The following is a 15,414-nucleotide window of genomic DNA, read 5'->3' as shown; positions in this document are numbered from 1 at the left end:
GGAAGCACTGCAGGAAGGATCGTCTTTGGCTCCAACCTCTGACCTTCGTGGATAGAAGAAGAAGAAGAAGAAGAAGAAGAAGAAGAAGAAGAAGAAGAAGAAGAAGAAGTAGTAGAAGAAGAAGGAGAAGAAGAAGAAAAAAAAAAGATAATGATGATGATGAAGAAGAAGAAGACGATGAAGAAGAAGACGATGAAGGAGAAGAAGAAGAAGAAGAAGAAGAAGAAGAAGAAGAAGAAAAAAAAAGAAAATGAAGAAAAAGAAACACAACCACTACCACTACCACCACCACCATCACCACCACTACCAATAACAACAACCAACAAAAAAAAAAAAAAAAAAAAAGACGGAAGAATATTTTTGAGTCCAGCTGCTCTTCAAATTTGAGCCAAGTTTATCCTACTAATCCTGATATTTAGCTGCAGAGTCAACTGATTCAGCAAACCCAGCTCAGCGGCAGACCAGCTAGAATTTTGAGTGAAGCATTGCCCTCCTCCCTCCCTTCCTTCGTCCCTCCGTCCCTCCTTCCCTTCCTCTCACTCTTCCTCTTCCCTCCTATTTCCTTCCTTTACCCGCTCGTCTCTTCCCCTCTTGTTCGCACATTTATCTGCAAAGAGGGAGATATTCTAATGGTTTAAATTCTATTGTTTGCTTGGGAGTTTGTATTAAAATCTGTATCTCTCTCTCTCTCTCTCGTTTTTTTTTTCCGAATTCTTATGTTTCTCACTATTTTTCTTCTATTCTACTGTCACTAATCAGTATAAATCTCGTGGGATGTACAGTGTGTGTGTGTGTGTGTGTGTGTGTGTGTGTGTGTGTGTGTCAGTCGCTATCTGCCTGTCACGTATCTCTCCCTCCCCCGAGTAATAGAACACCACGCACTAACAGCAGCCTTAAAATAGTACTGGAAAAAGGCAATGACATTAGTTATCCCATCCGACAGAACGGAAAAAGGAGAGGAAAAATGGACCCGGGTGACTATTAACTGAAAAAAGAGACGGACGAGAGAGAGAGAGAGAGAGAGAGAGAGAGAGAGAGAGAGGGGCTGAAACTGATCCTCTTGTAAGCAAAAACTGTGGAATGGCATTTACTTTTATCCATTCCCTCCCTTCACATCCCTCCCCATCTCTCACTCCCACCTCTCCCCCAGTTCCTAAACCATGCATTACTAGCGTGCGTGTAAATCCCTTGAATAGAACTGGTGTCCATGATCAAATATGTATCTCACTGCATTAGTTGATTCCGGCAGAGAGGAAGCACACAAGGCGGGGGCGGGGACGGTGCACGCTGTTTTTCCTGATCGGTGTTTGTGAAGTAGTTTGTAGTCTGTTGCTGGTGCGCGAATTTGTGACGAATTTTAAAATCCTGTCATGAACGTATGTACGGTTTGGAAAAATAAAACAACTACAATTTGCATACATATGAGAGTGTGTGTGTGTGTGTGTGTGTGTGTGTGTGTGTGTGTGTGTGTGTGTGTGTGTGTGTGTGTGCGTCATACCTTTTTTCTTATTTTTTTTTCATAAAGTCGTATTTATATGATGCATCATAATTCAACATTAAAATTATTTTGGCAGTACTTTATATGCATTACTTTTGGTTCACGAATTTAAACTACACTGTGGAAAGGTTCGAGTCACCTGGATTTAGTAGTTCTTGCCGGCACCGGAGCTTCGAACCCCATTAGTGAGCAGGTCGATTTCGTGTTTTAACTTCAAATGGTGGAGGAGGTTTAATTTTTCTTTTTCCATCACGATTTCTTTCCTCCCAGTCTCACTTTCTTTTTTTTATTTTACTTCGTTTTTCCTTTTTTTTTTTTCGTGCCTGGATAATGGGAAATTTAAATCGTGCCCCAACAAATTTTCTGCTCTGGACACGGAGCGAAAAACGAGAAGTGCAACGCGAGTATACAAGGGAGAATGTTGGGTGTGAGGGTGCTTGGCTCGTCCCTTCCTCCATTCCCTTCAACACTTTCCTTCATCACCACATCCACTGCAATACTACTTCACGACTATCTTTCCTCCATCCTGCTCACTCACCATAACCTCACCTTCATCTCTTCTTCACTCCTTTTCCCTCATCTCACCATCACCACCATCATACACACTCACTTTCCCTCATCACCACATCCACTCCGATACTACTTCATGACTGTTTTTCCTCCATCCTGCCCACTCACCATAACCTCACCTTGATCTTTTCTTCACTCCTTTTCCCTCATCTCCTCACCATCACCATCACACACACACTTCACTTTCTTAATCGCTCTCAACTTAGAGTCTTTAATACTCCCATCTGTGTTATATCGCTTTTCCTTGACCTATGCTGTTTTTCTCTCTGTTTCCCTTCAACACTAAGTCTCTAAATCATTTGATAATTTCTATTTAACTTTCAATATAAACCCAAGATGAACCGTACTGAATATTTTACAGGATGACCATGACGACAATGGCCACAGGCTGGGAACGCTTTGCCATGTGATTGAGGTCTCTCCCCGAACATGAATAAAGTATATCAATAGGTCAATGAATGCAAAGCCCATCACAATAAATAAAAAGGTTAAATGAATACAAGCGCCAATCAATGCATCACCGACGTTAATAACTTGACTTGTATTACCACAACAAATATTGACCTATTGACCTACAACTCTATTATTTGCGTTGCTATTCAACATGCAGGTTCAGTGCATTAATGTTTCTCATGTGGCGATGATTATTTATTTGAAAATGAAGGTGAGCGGAACACGCATTGATCTGTTTATTTATTACTACATTTCATCGATATGTCAGACATGATGTTGGCACTCACCCCTCCCACCAAGAATATGTTTAGTATGACAGGATAGCGATAACAAGTAAGCACCGCCACACCTCGCTCTTACACTCAGTTACCCACTCTACCCGCACTCACAACAACACAATTATTTCTTTCAATCAGCACGGCAGGCTACAGTCTACATACACAAGGAGTTAGAACCGTGTAGTAGTTTGTTTCGTCGTAGAATGCCGCCATGATATGTAACGTCTTTCAAGTTCTGAAGAACGATTAACTCCACCTTGGAAAAGTTAACATCAAAGCTGCTCCAGCAACACTTAAGTAATCCTACTCAAAGCAGCTGTGTGATGTTGGCTTTTATATTAATTAATCAATTAAAATAATTAATTAGTCTCATCCGAGTGTTGTTATTAAGGGAAGAGCATTTCTCCCTGCCATTTCAAGATAGTAGATTAGCACTAGAAATAATGATGCCGCCTAGTCTTGTTGTATCCACCATTAATGAATCTTACTTGATGACAAAGTAGCTTACCGTGGGTCTTCAAGGGACACCACTAACACAGCACACCACCACACCACTCACGCGATACTCCAGGGCCACTGGCTGCGGCATCACGCCGGCTGGGATGGCTGCCTTGCCAGACGTAAAAGGTATTTGTCTGAAAGAATTATAACAAAATGAAATAGATCGATTGCAATAATAAAAATTAAATGAACTCACACAAACACACACACACACACACACACACACACACACACACACACACATACACACACACACACACATACACACACAGGTAAAGGTGCACGATAATTGTAGTAGCAATGAGTCTTTTTATTTAGAGATCTGTACACAGGGACAATGATGTATGAATCCCACGACTAGATAAATTAAAAAAGGAGGAAAATGTGACACTAATTTTTCATATAAATATCTAAGGAGTAATGATAAACTACAATAATCACAGTGGCTTCGTAACGAACAGTTGACAGCAACCATCACACAACGAGATAAGTCCGGAGCCTTGTTACACTGGCCTGGTCCGCAGTCACTCGGCTCTCCAGCGACCCTTGGGTGATCTGGTTAGCATCAATGTCATGAGAGCCTTGCAGAGTATTTACAAAGAAATTCAGTGGCACAGCGCGAGAGGTGAAGTGCCACGCCTGCAGGCTGGGGGAGTCAGGAGCGCCGTGATACCTGGTGCGTACCGAAATGAGACTACTCGAACTGGGGAGATGAGTGAGCAGGACAAGACCAGTCGTTATGAGGCTGATTTGCCCTCCCTCACACACGGCTTGCTGGGTCCGTTTATCTAGCCGTGTTCTGTCGCCGCCCCTAGCGAGGCGCCACCAGTCGGTCAGTCCTGCAGGTGTTACCGGAGCTTAATCTCGCGTGACGTAATAACCAAAATCTTCCCAAGTCACCTGGTTTGGGTCTGAAGCAAATTTAAGCAAGACTATTCACCATGCTCGGAGCGACGTCCTGGCGGGACCCGCGGAGGCTCGACCAGAGAGATCCAAATGAAAATTAGTACATATAAAACAAGTATGGCTGTCCTATTCATTAACACATCAACAGTACATAGACATGGACGGGGTGATCCACACTTCCTTACGACCGGCGCCTCGTCTCCTCGTCCGTCCTCCGTCCTAATGAACCACGACACACGTTCATCTCAGCTCCAGCACAGGTGGATCTCTTACATTCTAAAACACAAGTGTGCAAACTTACACAATAATGATTATCGTACAGCATTACATAAGTGCTAAAGCAGGTTGATATGCCTTACTGTAAAATAAAAGAATAATTTCAGATAAGGTATAATCATATCTGTAAAAGAAGTAACTTCGATTTTCTTTTCCATAGATAACTTAATAGAATGTCCAGAATAATAATCTATTCAGGCTCTACCCGGCTCAACACATTAGATTCTTCACTGTGTCCTCGGTGCGGGGGGAGGGAGTACCACTGACGGCCCGGGGCATGTCGGCGTGGGAGAGGGGGAGGGGCGGCGGGGGGGGGGCCGGGTCAGGGTGGCGGGCGGGCGATAGCGTTGCTGAACACGAAACACTGAGAAGTTTAAGGTCAGAAAGTGTTGAGCACAGAGTCGGGGTCAGTGCTCACCCCGGTCCGGGAAAGCGGCGGGGCGGCAGGAGAGTGGTGGTGAGTTCACCTGTCTGGGCGGCAGCGTGGCGGCGCTCTGCCGCCTGCTGCTGCTGCTGCTGCGGTTGCTGCTGCTGCGCTTGCTGCTGGTCGGCTGTCGAGTTATTCATTTGTTTTTTCTTTTTTTATCATTGCGGTAATTACTGATGATGTGGTGCCGACCGACAGGTGAGTTAACTCCATGTTATTAGTCATTAAAAAAAAAAATTACAACTGTTAAAACTGTAATAAAATTAGTCAGTGCTATTCCCTGTAATGTTCCTACTAGATAATCCATCACTAAGGAAAACATCACTTTACTAGAGTACACTCAGATTTATATATATATAATTTTTCACTGAAGCAGCGCTGACAGCTATCAATTACCATTTACATGGAAACTGGCCATGCAACGCGCGGCTCTTGCCCAGAACAGGCGGCGCCGCGGGCTGCAGCCTGCACTAACAGGCGCACACACTCGCACATTAACTCACACGAACTCTAGTCCCAGTGACCAGTAGGAATGAGGTCCTCACGTGCGCCTGAGGAAGGAAATGAGGGAGAGCGTAACGACCGGCGGGACACTGGGGTCAGCAGGACTCTTGTTACTTCAGCAACGCTTCACTCCTTACTCGCAAAAGATGCTGTTGTACGCAAGAAGTTCCAAGCGCCGGCAGCTTTTAAGTAAATCTTCCACAGAAAGGCAAAACGTCAAACGCACACACACACACACACACACACACACACACACACACACACACACACACACCAGTAGGTCCCATTGTCTTGCTTCATCCGAGGGTTGTAATGCCCACCGCGGGAGCTGCACACACTTGCCACAGAACACGTGACATTGGTCAGGAGGCGTCATGGGGTGTCCTTGCAGGGCAGGTTGCCTCGGTTCTGCGGTACCTTGTTGAGTCTGCAGTGCCACAGTCTTCCTCGTTCCTCGTGTATCACAAGTACAAAAATAGACATGGCCTACATGAAATTTGGCACAAAAAACTTCTATTTACATAATTTACAAAAAGAATGGTGCAGCTATAAATACGTGATTAAATTATGTGCATATACTTCCCAGGTGGACGACAAAGTTTTATATTTATTACAAGAGCATTGCGACCCGGGCGGGTGACAGGTGGAGTGTGGAGGGGCACGACCTACACCTGGCGTGAGCAGCACACTCCCTCCCGACACTGAAAAGCTAATACATTTATACGAACACTCCACAACTATTACATTAGGGAATACAAAATCGTATGAAGTGTAAAGCTTGGTTGAGAGAGATGTGCTTCACAGGATATGAAGCCTGAAGCACAATAAGACCAAAGCTTGACACCTGGAATGGTCACGCTGAGAGGTGGTGACTCATGCGGCACGTTACTTGACTTGGCATGACCTGACCTGCCACGACCACCTTGCTTGGGTCACTCTGTACGCGGCCACGGCGGGACTTGGGGAACAAGAGTGTTGTGACATCGAATGGTGAATAATTTCCGAGACACTTGAGTCGGGTACAGGTGCAAGCAAGTCAAAGGGGCGGGCAGGCACCAATGCTCGCTGGTGCTCCACCACACGTAATACTATGACAATGAACGCGTCGATATCCTCCCCCTTCACACAGTGCGAGCAACTCCATCTTGGGGTGTAAGATGTCCCCTTCCCTTGGGAGCCATCAGAGGAATATAATACTCTGGTCGAAAAAGAAAGTAGTAGTTTGTCTGTTATTGAAAGTTCCGTGCAAGTGACGATTACTAACAATGATATGAGAACAATATTTCACGTTGACAAGGAAGGATACCTGTTCTTTACAACAGATGGTCATCGCCGTGTCCAGGAGCGTTAGTGGTTCCCTAAGCCACACTTGTTCTGCCACCTCCATGTCACTCACTTCTAGGATGTTACGGAAATTACATGCGAGACGTAAGTAAGGCAAGCCAGTGTGGGCACTACCTACACGGGCTTTAAGTTCTCATACTGAAGACTTGATACACTTCATACACTTACATGTACTTCATTAATATAACCTTAATTTGTATTTGTTCATAAATTTGTTGAAAACTGAGGTAAATCCTGTATGAACACCACAAGCAAGGCTGTCACACTCTCCACTGCCAGTGTGTCCGCATTACAATGCTGCCAAGTGTCCCAAAGGAAAACACTTTTGTCATTCATGTAATGTTCTTTTTTTTCCCAAAACGAAAAATGTCACCATTATTAGTTCACGAATGGTGGCATCCAGAATCTGGTGAGCACCACACTCACCTTCCCCACAAAGCGTTTGTAGCGCTTGCTCTCGTGCGTCTGAGCCGCTGCTCCACAGGATGACCTTGTCCGCCAGAGCTTCGTCAGTTACCCATCCTATTTTCAACTTAATAATGAACATCATCATGACACCTTCACGTTGGAGAAAGTTGTGCCGCAGCGCAGTGGTGCAGCGGACGCCTCACACTTGCGTGACATTCCTCCGCTTCCGCTCCTGGCCGTGGGAGGTGGCCGCCACCCCGCCCATAGTGAGGTGGGCGGACAGCGTGGGTTTTGGGGGTGTGGGGGGAGGCACCTTTGTAGGCCCCGGTCGTCGGCCAGCTTCCCACGACACGGGTGTAGAAGCGACAGCAGAGGAGGAGGGCGGCTGTGAGTAATCCGTGGCGCTGGAGTCCACCTTGTACATGTGAAGAGATTCTGAGGGCTGAGTGGAAATCATGGAGCCACTGTCCATGGGAAGGTTGTCCTCTATGTAGTGGCCATTCGGTGTGTGGTAGAAGAACGGATGGGGCGTCACCTGGTGGGTGGGGGGCATGTAGGGCACCCCCAAGTCTGGCTGGTGCAGGGTGAGCTCCCCACCCTCGCCGTCAGTGACATCATGGGGGTGGCGCTTCTCGTGCTCGGCGAGGAGAGTGGAGGCCGGCCAAGACTGGATGGGGCTCATGGCTCTCTTTCCGGGCATCTCTCCTTCCCCAGCCGGCGCAGCATCGGCGGGTGGCGGCGGCTTGGTAATGGAGTCAGTCTCGCTGTCAGCGTCGCATGCCCCGGGAGTTGTGGTGGCGGGCTCCAGCACGTCAATGGTTTTCTTCTCCTGCTTCTGTCGGCGGCGGCGGGTCACCACTACTAAGTAATATACGGCCATGATCAGTATCACCACCAGGATGCCGCAGCCAGCACCCACGATGGCCAGGATGTTGCGGGTAGAGAGTGACGCGGGCTGAGGGGTGGTGACCCCTAACTCGCTGACGCTGCCGCTCACCGCGCCCCCCAGGGTGGAGCCGCGGATGTTTTCAGTGGTGGTGGGCGGATGGGGCATGAACACCTCAGCCGTGTTGGACCACGGACCCTCCACCTCCAGGCGACTCACGGCCCTGATGGCCACGTAGTACACTCCATCGTGACGGCCCCAGCGGACCGTGTGGCTCGACTCCGTTCCCACCGTGTTGGGTGATGACCACTCGGTGGCCCGCTCACCGCGACCCTGACCCGTATTGGCGGCGTCCCGCGAAAATGTAACTTCATATCTCATGGCTGAGGAGAGAGAGAGAGAGAGAGAGAGAGAGAGAGAGAGAGAGAGAGAGAGAGAGTGTAAGATTACTGGAATTTTTCTTTAACATGCAACCTTAAATCAATTATCTAAACTTCACGAAAAAATTCTTTTACACTTTTAAATATTAACTCTCTTTTTCCTTTGCCTCCATATTCTTTTATTACTTCCCTCAACTTTTCTTAATGCGTTGTCCCTCAATGGTCACCTGTCGTGCCTCACCTGTGCCGTGGTCACGCTGGTCTCCGGGCGCCGTCCAGTAGAAGGTGATCTGCCGGGCAGGAGCGTTGATGACAGCTCGCAGGTTGCCGATGCGTGAGGGCGGGATGTGGGAGAGGGAGCGTTCACCGCCGATCAGATCTATCAGGCCTACAGTCACGGTGCGGGAGAGCTGGCCAGTGGGGCGAGTTGTGGCGTAGGGCACCACAGAGCCGCAGCATCTCGGCCACACTACGGATGCCAGATGGGTTAGCTGCGTAGTTTCTTGTTCCTCACCAACAAAGATATATTCAAAGTATGCTATTCTTTCTCATTCGTGATTACCGCCATTACAGATAATTGCAGATGTCACTCTCTTCTCACACACTTGTTATTACAGAGCCAAATGACTCACCTGGGTTGTAGGCGTGCGTGCGCGTGTACTGGGCCCCAATACCAGCCACGCCCACCTGTCCAGTGTAGTGGGTGTGGGTGCTGGTGTAAAGGCGCCTTGGGGGCTCGATGAACTGGCGGGAGGGAAGGATGATCTGAGCCATTGCCGAGTTGTCGGAGAGGGAGACGGTTAGAGTGTAGCGGGCGTCGGGGGCCTCCAGGGGCGGCAGGTAACGGGAGTACACGCCGTCGTGGCGCGTGATGTCCGAATCTAGTGAAGAAAAGGAAAAGTTAGTAAGTGAAGGTGAGTAGACGCGGCAGTTGCTGCTGCTTGGCAGAGTAATGACGTGAGGCAGGAGAGAGGAAAGGGTCACCAGCATTAAAGGTGCCAGGCACGGTAGAATAGCGAGCAGCTGAGTCGCTGGAGAGTAAAAGTTGAGTAGTGATAGGTAAATTTTTAAATATTCAGATTGAGTGGCGTCTTTTCGAAGTGGCATTGTGATTCATGTGTTAGGTGAACCAAATTGCTGGCTGGAACGCGCATACCGAAATGCTGTATCACTTTATGTAACATCACATCTTTAGCCCCCAGCCTGTTTCTTACCTCCGTTCCCGTTGTCGTAAAGCAGGAAGTTGTGCGGGGCGTAGCGGCTGCCAGTGTTGTTGATGCCGATCCGCTGCAGGGAAGCCTCCACACGCGCTCCCACCACAGGAGAGCCGCCCCACCACACCTGCACCAAACACATCCATCACTCTTCACTCCAAACACTATGCGATGCTATGCGATGCTCTTACTGATACAGAAAATAATAAACAGCTATATACGAACTTACCAGCTCCTTTTCTCGTTTTTAATACAGCAGCGAGGATATTGTCAATCTATTTCCTTTATTTATCTATTTTCATTCGGACAAACAGCAATTATGGGTACTTCCATATGACGAAGCGGAACTGGTGTGCGAAAAATGCAAGGTGTGTGGAGGGTGACGTCAGTACTGTTGCGGAAGTCCAGTCGCAGTACGAGCACATTACATCGAAACCTCGCTGAATTCAACGTCCAACTGAGACCAGTGAGACTTAAGTACGGCATGGTACACGTTAAACCGATAGGAAGAGGAGGAGGAAGGGAGAAGAGGAAAAGAATATGCTTATTATATGTGTGAACAATACCATCTGGCACGCAGAGAAACAGTATAGCTTAGACTGAGGAGGAGGAGGAGGAGGAGGAGGAGGAGGAGGAGGAGGAGGAGGAGGAGGAGGAGGAGGAGGAGGAGGAGGAGGAGGAGGAGAAGGAGGAGGAGCAGGAGCCGTGCCCTCTCTTAACAGCGTTCTTCTTTCACTATAACAATTTTCCAAGGCCACAGAATAACTAGCCAGGTTTTCAAGAAGGTTTTTCCTTTTAATGAACTAGAGAACCAGCCAATCTATAATCAGAATAATAAAATAACCTTAAAAACATGAGTATCTTCAACTGAAGCCCTTGGAAAGCAGTGATGGTGAGAGGGCAAAGTGTTTCAGAATACGGGCCGTTCTCTCAGTAGGTCAAGAGCATCGCTGAGCACTACAATGAGCAGCACCACAATACAAGCAGCAGCACCACGCTCACTCAGGCACAGGCAGCCCTTCTTTCCTCACACTCAACAGATCAGGCATTTCAGCGGATAATAGGAACGTTTACGCGCGTTCAAGCGAAGGGTGTGCAGGCATAGCTTCAATGGCATCACTGTGCAGGCCACGTCAACTAAGGCGGTGGCATTGGCCGTAAAGCGAGTGCCATTCCGGTCCATTAGAGTCTCAGCATTGACCTCTACGACCCGCCAATCAGGGCAGGTGACGCAGCTTCCCTCAATGAGCTATTTGGTCGAGGTAATGACGCCCGCTGCAGCTGCTGTCGGCGGCTGGGATATTACTCGGAAGGAGGACGTGTGGTGAAGGGCGAGACAAGGGGAGCAAGGAAGGGAAAGGGGAGTGCTATTATAATGGTGATTGGGGTCCGATTCTAATGAGAAGTGATGGCGACAGGTGTTGACAGGTATTGTTCTTTTAGCGGCGAAAAATGACGGTGATTGTGATGATAATGATGATGATGGGGATAAAAATGGTGGTGGTGTTTACTGCATGGTAAATCTGTAATTTTTGTTTGTTTTAGGTGTTCCTGGTCGTCGTCGTCACCGTTATTGTTGTTCATTGTTACGGCTGAAGTTGGCGATGAGTCAGGTAGTCAATGTTGTGGTTTTACTTGGCTGAGACAGTGAATGACTTCTAAACGAGGCCTCAAAACACCGAGCATGGGAAGGTAATGGCTAGAAGAACTGGGAAAGAGGAAGTGTGAGTGTGTGTGTGTGTGTGTGTGTGTGTGTGTGTGTGTGTGTTCAATTTACTTATGTTTGCACGTAACTGTCACCAGTGTGCATGAGTGATCCTGAGAGAGAGAGAGAGAGAGAGAGAGAGAGAGAGAGAGAGAGAGAGAGAGAGAGAGAGAGAGAGAGAGAGAGAGAGAGAGAGAGAGAGAGAGAGAGAGAGAGAGAGAGAGAGAGAGAGAGAGAGAGAGAGAGAGAAAGAGAGAGAGAGAGAGAGAGAGAGAGAGAGAGAGAGAGAGAGAGAGAGAGAGAGAGAGAGAGAGAGAGAAATATAACACTAATGAACAAATGTACACAGGAAAAACTGTATTCATATTTCCTTTTCTTTTTCGTGTCTCGTTTCATTTTTCGTAGAACACATTTAATTTTCTCTCCACACGGGATTATTTTATTATTTATTTGTTGCCACTCTGTGTGTGTGTGTGTGTGTGTGTGTGTGTGTGTGTGTGTGTGTGTGTGTGTGTGTGTGTGTGTGTGTGTGTAGGTGTCTGCTCCCCCACACATGACACACATTCTCCTCTCATTCCCTTCCTCATTTCTCAGCCTGCACGGAAACTACACAGTGTTTTACTTTCGAAGACTAAAGAGGATCCTGGTCACTCGTCGCTGTCTCGCCATCACTTCATCTTCCCACGAACAGTAACCAGTATTCCCTCTCCTGTGCTGATCTTTGACTCCAACGGATACTGACAGCGTAAAGACGAGGACAAAAACTAAAGAGGATTCTGGTCACTGGTCGCTGTCTCACCATTACTTCATCCTCCCACGAAGAGTACACAGTTTTCCCTCTCCTGCACTGATGTTTGACTCCAACGATACTGACAGCGTAAGAAAATTCAGAAAAAACGATAAAATTAAAGGATGGGGTTTTCTGTTAATGATTGTAATAAATGATCCACAGAGGAGTTTATCGGAAAAGACGCACTAGAATCTTTATGTGACCACTGTGAAGGGTGTTTTATTCATCTATATATCTTTTTTTTTCATACAAGAGTGTCAAGACAAAACGTAATAAGGTAATGAGTTTAGGTTCATTTGTGCTTATGGATCAGTGGTGTGGAGACTAAATGGAAAGACTATTCACCCTTCAATACTGGGACACATTTTTACCTTGAGATTTATGTACGATTAAACCATTTTATTGACATTAGGAAGTGTTTATGGAGGTCAGAAGATTAATTGCCAGAGTCTTCATTATATTGATCCCCCACATAAGTATCTGAAGTAGTATAAAATCGCCGAATAATAGGCAGAATCAATATGGAAACGCGTCATGGTACTAAATGGGTTAAACATTATGTAAATATTTCTTTTTATCGTGGCCTCATAGAATATCTTAAAAGTGGCAGCTTACTTATTCAGGACACACACATATTTCCAATCTTATTAGTGTCCTCAGAGAGTCTGCTGATAAAATCATTCTGTTCTGTATACAAAAGTCTCTAGCACAAGAATTATTAACCGTTGCTCTCAATCATTCATACCTTTCTCTGATAAACTCTGAAACGCCCTACCTGTGTCTGTATTTCCAACTCTCTATGACGATTTCATTTAAGAGGAAGGTTTCAAGACATTTATCCGTCTTTTGGCTAACTCTTTCGGATCTGCAAGGGAACTGGTGACGGAGTGGGCCTTTTTTTTCCATTTTTTCTTTTTGTCCTTGGCCAGTTCTTCCCTCTTAAATAAAAAAAATAGCAAAGATCTCTTATACAAACTAGAGAAGCAAACCTAACACTACGTAATTCTTTTCTACGTCTTCCTCCTCGTCGTCATCCGTTTCTGTCCTGCTCTTACAGTATTTCTCTCTTTTTCTTCTGCAGCGCGTAGCTTTTCTCCTTCCGTGTTCCTTTTTTTTGGGTAACTGGTGAGAAAACATCCTCTTACCGAGTGGCCTAATGGTAAATGGCAAAGTTTTCAGCCTCGACAAGATGGTACTAACGCTACTCTACTCGTCCTCATCTTTCCTCCCCCCCTTCCCATCTCTATCCCACTACTCTGCCCCCCTCCTTGTGTCCTCTACTTAGTCCCTTTCCCACCTCTCACTTTTTGTTTAGTTTCTCTCTTCTAAACCCATTTTCCTTTCCCTCTCCCTCTCTACTCACTTTGACACGTTCCTATTCGTTCATTTCCTTTCCTTCCTGATCCTTCGCATTTTCCTTTTTTTTTTTATACCATTTGGGCTTTTCACGGGAATTTATGGGCTAAAGGGGATATTTTTGGGGTACCTCCTATCTCAAAGCCCACCCGCTAGGTAACCGTTGTCCCGAGAGAGGAAGCCCAACCTACACTCGGACCGTGGACAGGATTCGAACCCATGCGCTTGGAGACCCCTCGGACCCCAAACCACGCATTATTCCACTGTGCCACTGTCTCTAATGCATTCACTTTTCACCCATCATTCACGTGCCTTACTTTGGTCTTCCTACTGCTTCCTGCTTTTCCTTTCTCTATCACATTAACTTCTTTCCTGCCCTCATTTCTTATGCTCCGCTGCTTCTACCTCATTTCGCCTCCACTTCCTGCTTTTGGCCGTTTTTCTTACCTACATTCACCTCCTCCTCACCTCCTCCCTCTGTGTGATTGGCTCGAGGAAAGAAGGATCAGAGTGGATCTCATCTTTTATTGGCGGGGTAATTCTACTGGTGAACGCTCATTGGCGGAAAACTAGGGAGAAGAACAAGAACGCTCGCTGCGATTGGTGGAGCAGAAACGGAGGTGTCACCGGAGGAAGAGTAAGAGGGAGAGGCAGCATTGGTGTGGGGATGAGGTGGTCTGGCCGGGGGGAGGCTGAGGTGGGGGTGGTGGGTAAGAGAGAGAGAGATAACATGTGGGCAAGTGGAGGCGGCTTACATACACGAACGAGCTCAGAGTAATCGGTTTATTTCAAATCCCTCTGAACACTCTCGTCAGGGTATGATTTATATATTCACGATAGCGAGGTGGTAGTGGGGCTTTCCTGTGGCTTTCGGAGAGGGAAGATAATTCACTCCCTTTAATTACCTTACATTACCACATTATCCTGTCCCTCTCTCCGTCCTGCAGCCCTGGGGAAAGGAAGCGTTACCCACAATACTCAATGCACGCTGGCAAGACAGTAACTTCCCCGTGAGGAGTGACCAGTGCTTCTTGTGTTGTCCGTGGACGTACGAGAAGGCACGCTGGTTCTTTTCCCACGTGAGCTGCCCTGCTGTCTGTCCTCGCCCAAGCCTCTCAAGACAAGGAAAGGGACAGTGGTGTGTGTAGGCTAAGCATAAACCACCAACACTTCCCCAGCCTTGTCTTGCCCTTTTCCAGCCCTGACCCGCCCTTTCTCAGCCCCGCCCCGCCCTTGTCCAGCCTCATCCCTCCCTCCTCACCCAGGAACTCACAGCACACTCCTCTTTAGGACGATGAAAATCCAAACAAACTAAGACATCACGTCCCAGCGGCTCCAGGAGACTTAACCTTTCCAGACATGCAGAAAGACACACAGGAAACGCTCTCTCTCTCTCTCTCTCTCTCTCTCTCTCTCTCTCTCTCTCTCTCTCTCTGTGTGTGTGTGTGTGTGTATGTGTGTGTGAAAATATTACTAACATCCCTACAACACGCAAGCAAGCAGTCCCATTTTTTTCCACACACTGAGATGAAACCCGCAAAATCATATTAACACCTCGGAAGTGAAATCCAGAGCGGGAAAGTGGACGTGCATAGACATATAGAAAAAAAAAAACTAAACTCTGAGAAGACAAACGCAAAAATCCCTACCGTCACACGCACACACACAGAATCCCTTCCCAGTTACCTTTACAAGCACGCCTTAAATCTCCACCCAATTAACGCAACAGATAATTCCTCTATACACATGCTAAGCTTCCCGTACAATCCTACCCGCTGTGCCTAGTCGCCGGCTCCCTTCCTCTACCAAGATTAGCAAGCTGTTTATTCCTTCTCCCCTCCCAGCCTTCTCCCGCACCACTAGAGGGAGAGAGCATAATTTAGAGCCGCAGAAGCCTTGGCAATTATTTCAGGAGGAA

General features: G+C 47.1%; 1 protein-coding gene and 1 long non-coding RNA gene across 2 annotated transcripts in view; both read right to left on the bottom strand.

The window, feature by feature from the left end:
* Positions 1-3,370, bottom strand: part of LOC123515730 — a 138,531-nt gene extending 135,161 nt beyond the window's left edge. Inside the window, exon 1 of the long non-coding RNA XR_006677984.1 lies at positions 3,308-3,370. This is a non-coding gene — a long non-coding RNA (uncharacterized LOC123515730). The remainder of the gene's footprint in view (positions 1-3,307) is intronic.
* Positions 3,371-3,595: 225 nt separating this feature from the next.
* Positions 3,596-15,414, bottom strand: part of LOC123515733 (calcium-activated chloride channel regulator 2-like) — a 62,633-nt gene continuing 50,814 nt past the window's right edge. Inside the window, exons 8-11 of the mRNA XM_045274588.1 lie at positions 9,646-9,772; positions 9,064-9,312; positions 8,673-8,900; positions 3,596-8,434 (exon numbers count right to left, since the gene is read on the bottom strand). Coding sequence (XP_045130523.1) covers positions 7,365-8,434; positions 8,673-8,900; positions 9,064-9,312; positions 9,646-9,772 — 1,674 coding nt within the window. The 3' untranslated portion in view covers positions 3,596-7,364. The remainder of the gene's footprint in view (positions 8,435-8,672; positions 8,901-9,063; positions 9,313-9,645; positions 9,773-15,414) is intronic.

This window comes from Portunus trituberculatus, chromosome 39, assembly GCF_017591435.1.
Source record: "Portunus trituberculatus isolate SZX2019 chromosome 39, ASM1759143v1, whole genome shotgun sequence".
In the NCBI taxonomy this organism is placed as follows: Eukaryota; Metazoa; Arthropoda; class Malacostraca; order Decapoda; family Portunidae; genus Portunus; species Portunus trituberculatus.
Note: the sequence above shows the minus strand (reverse complement) of the source record. Positions and strands in the feature narration are given on the sequence as shown.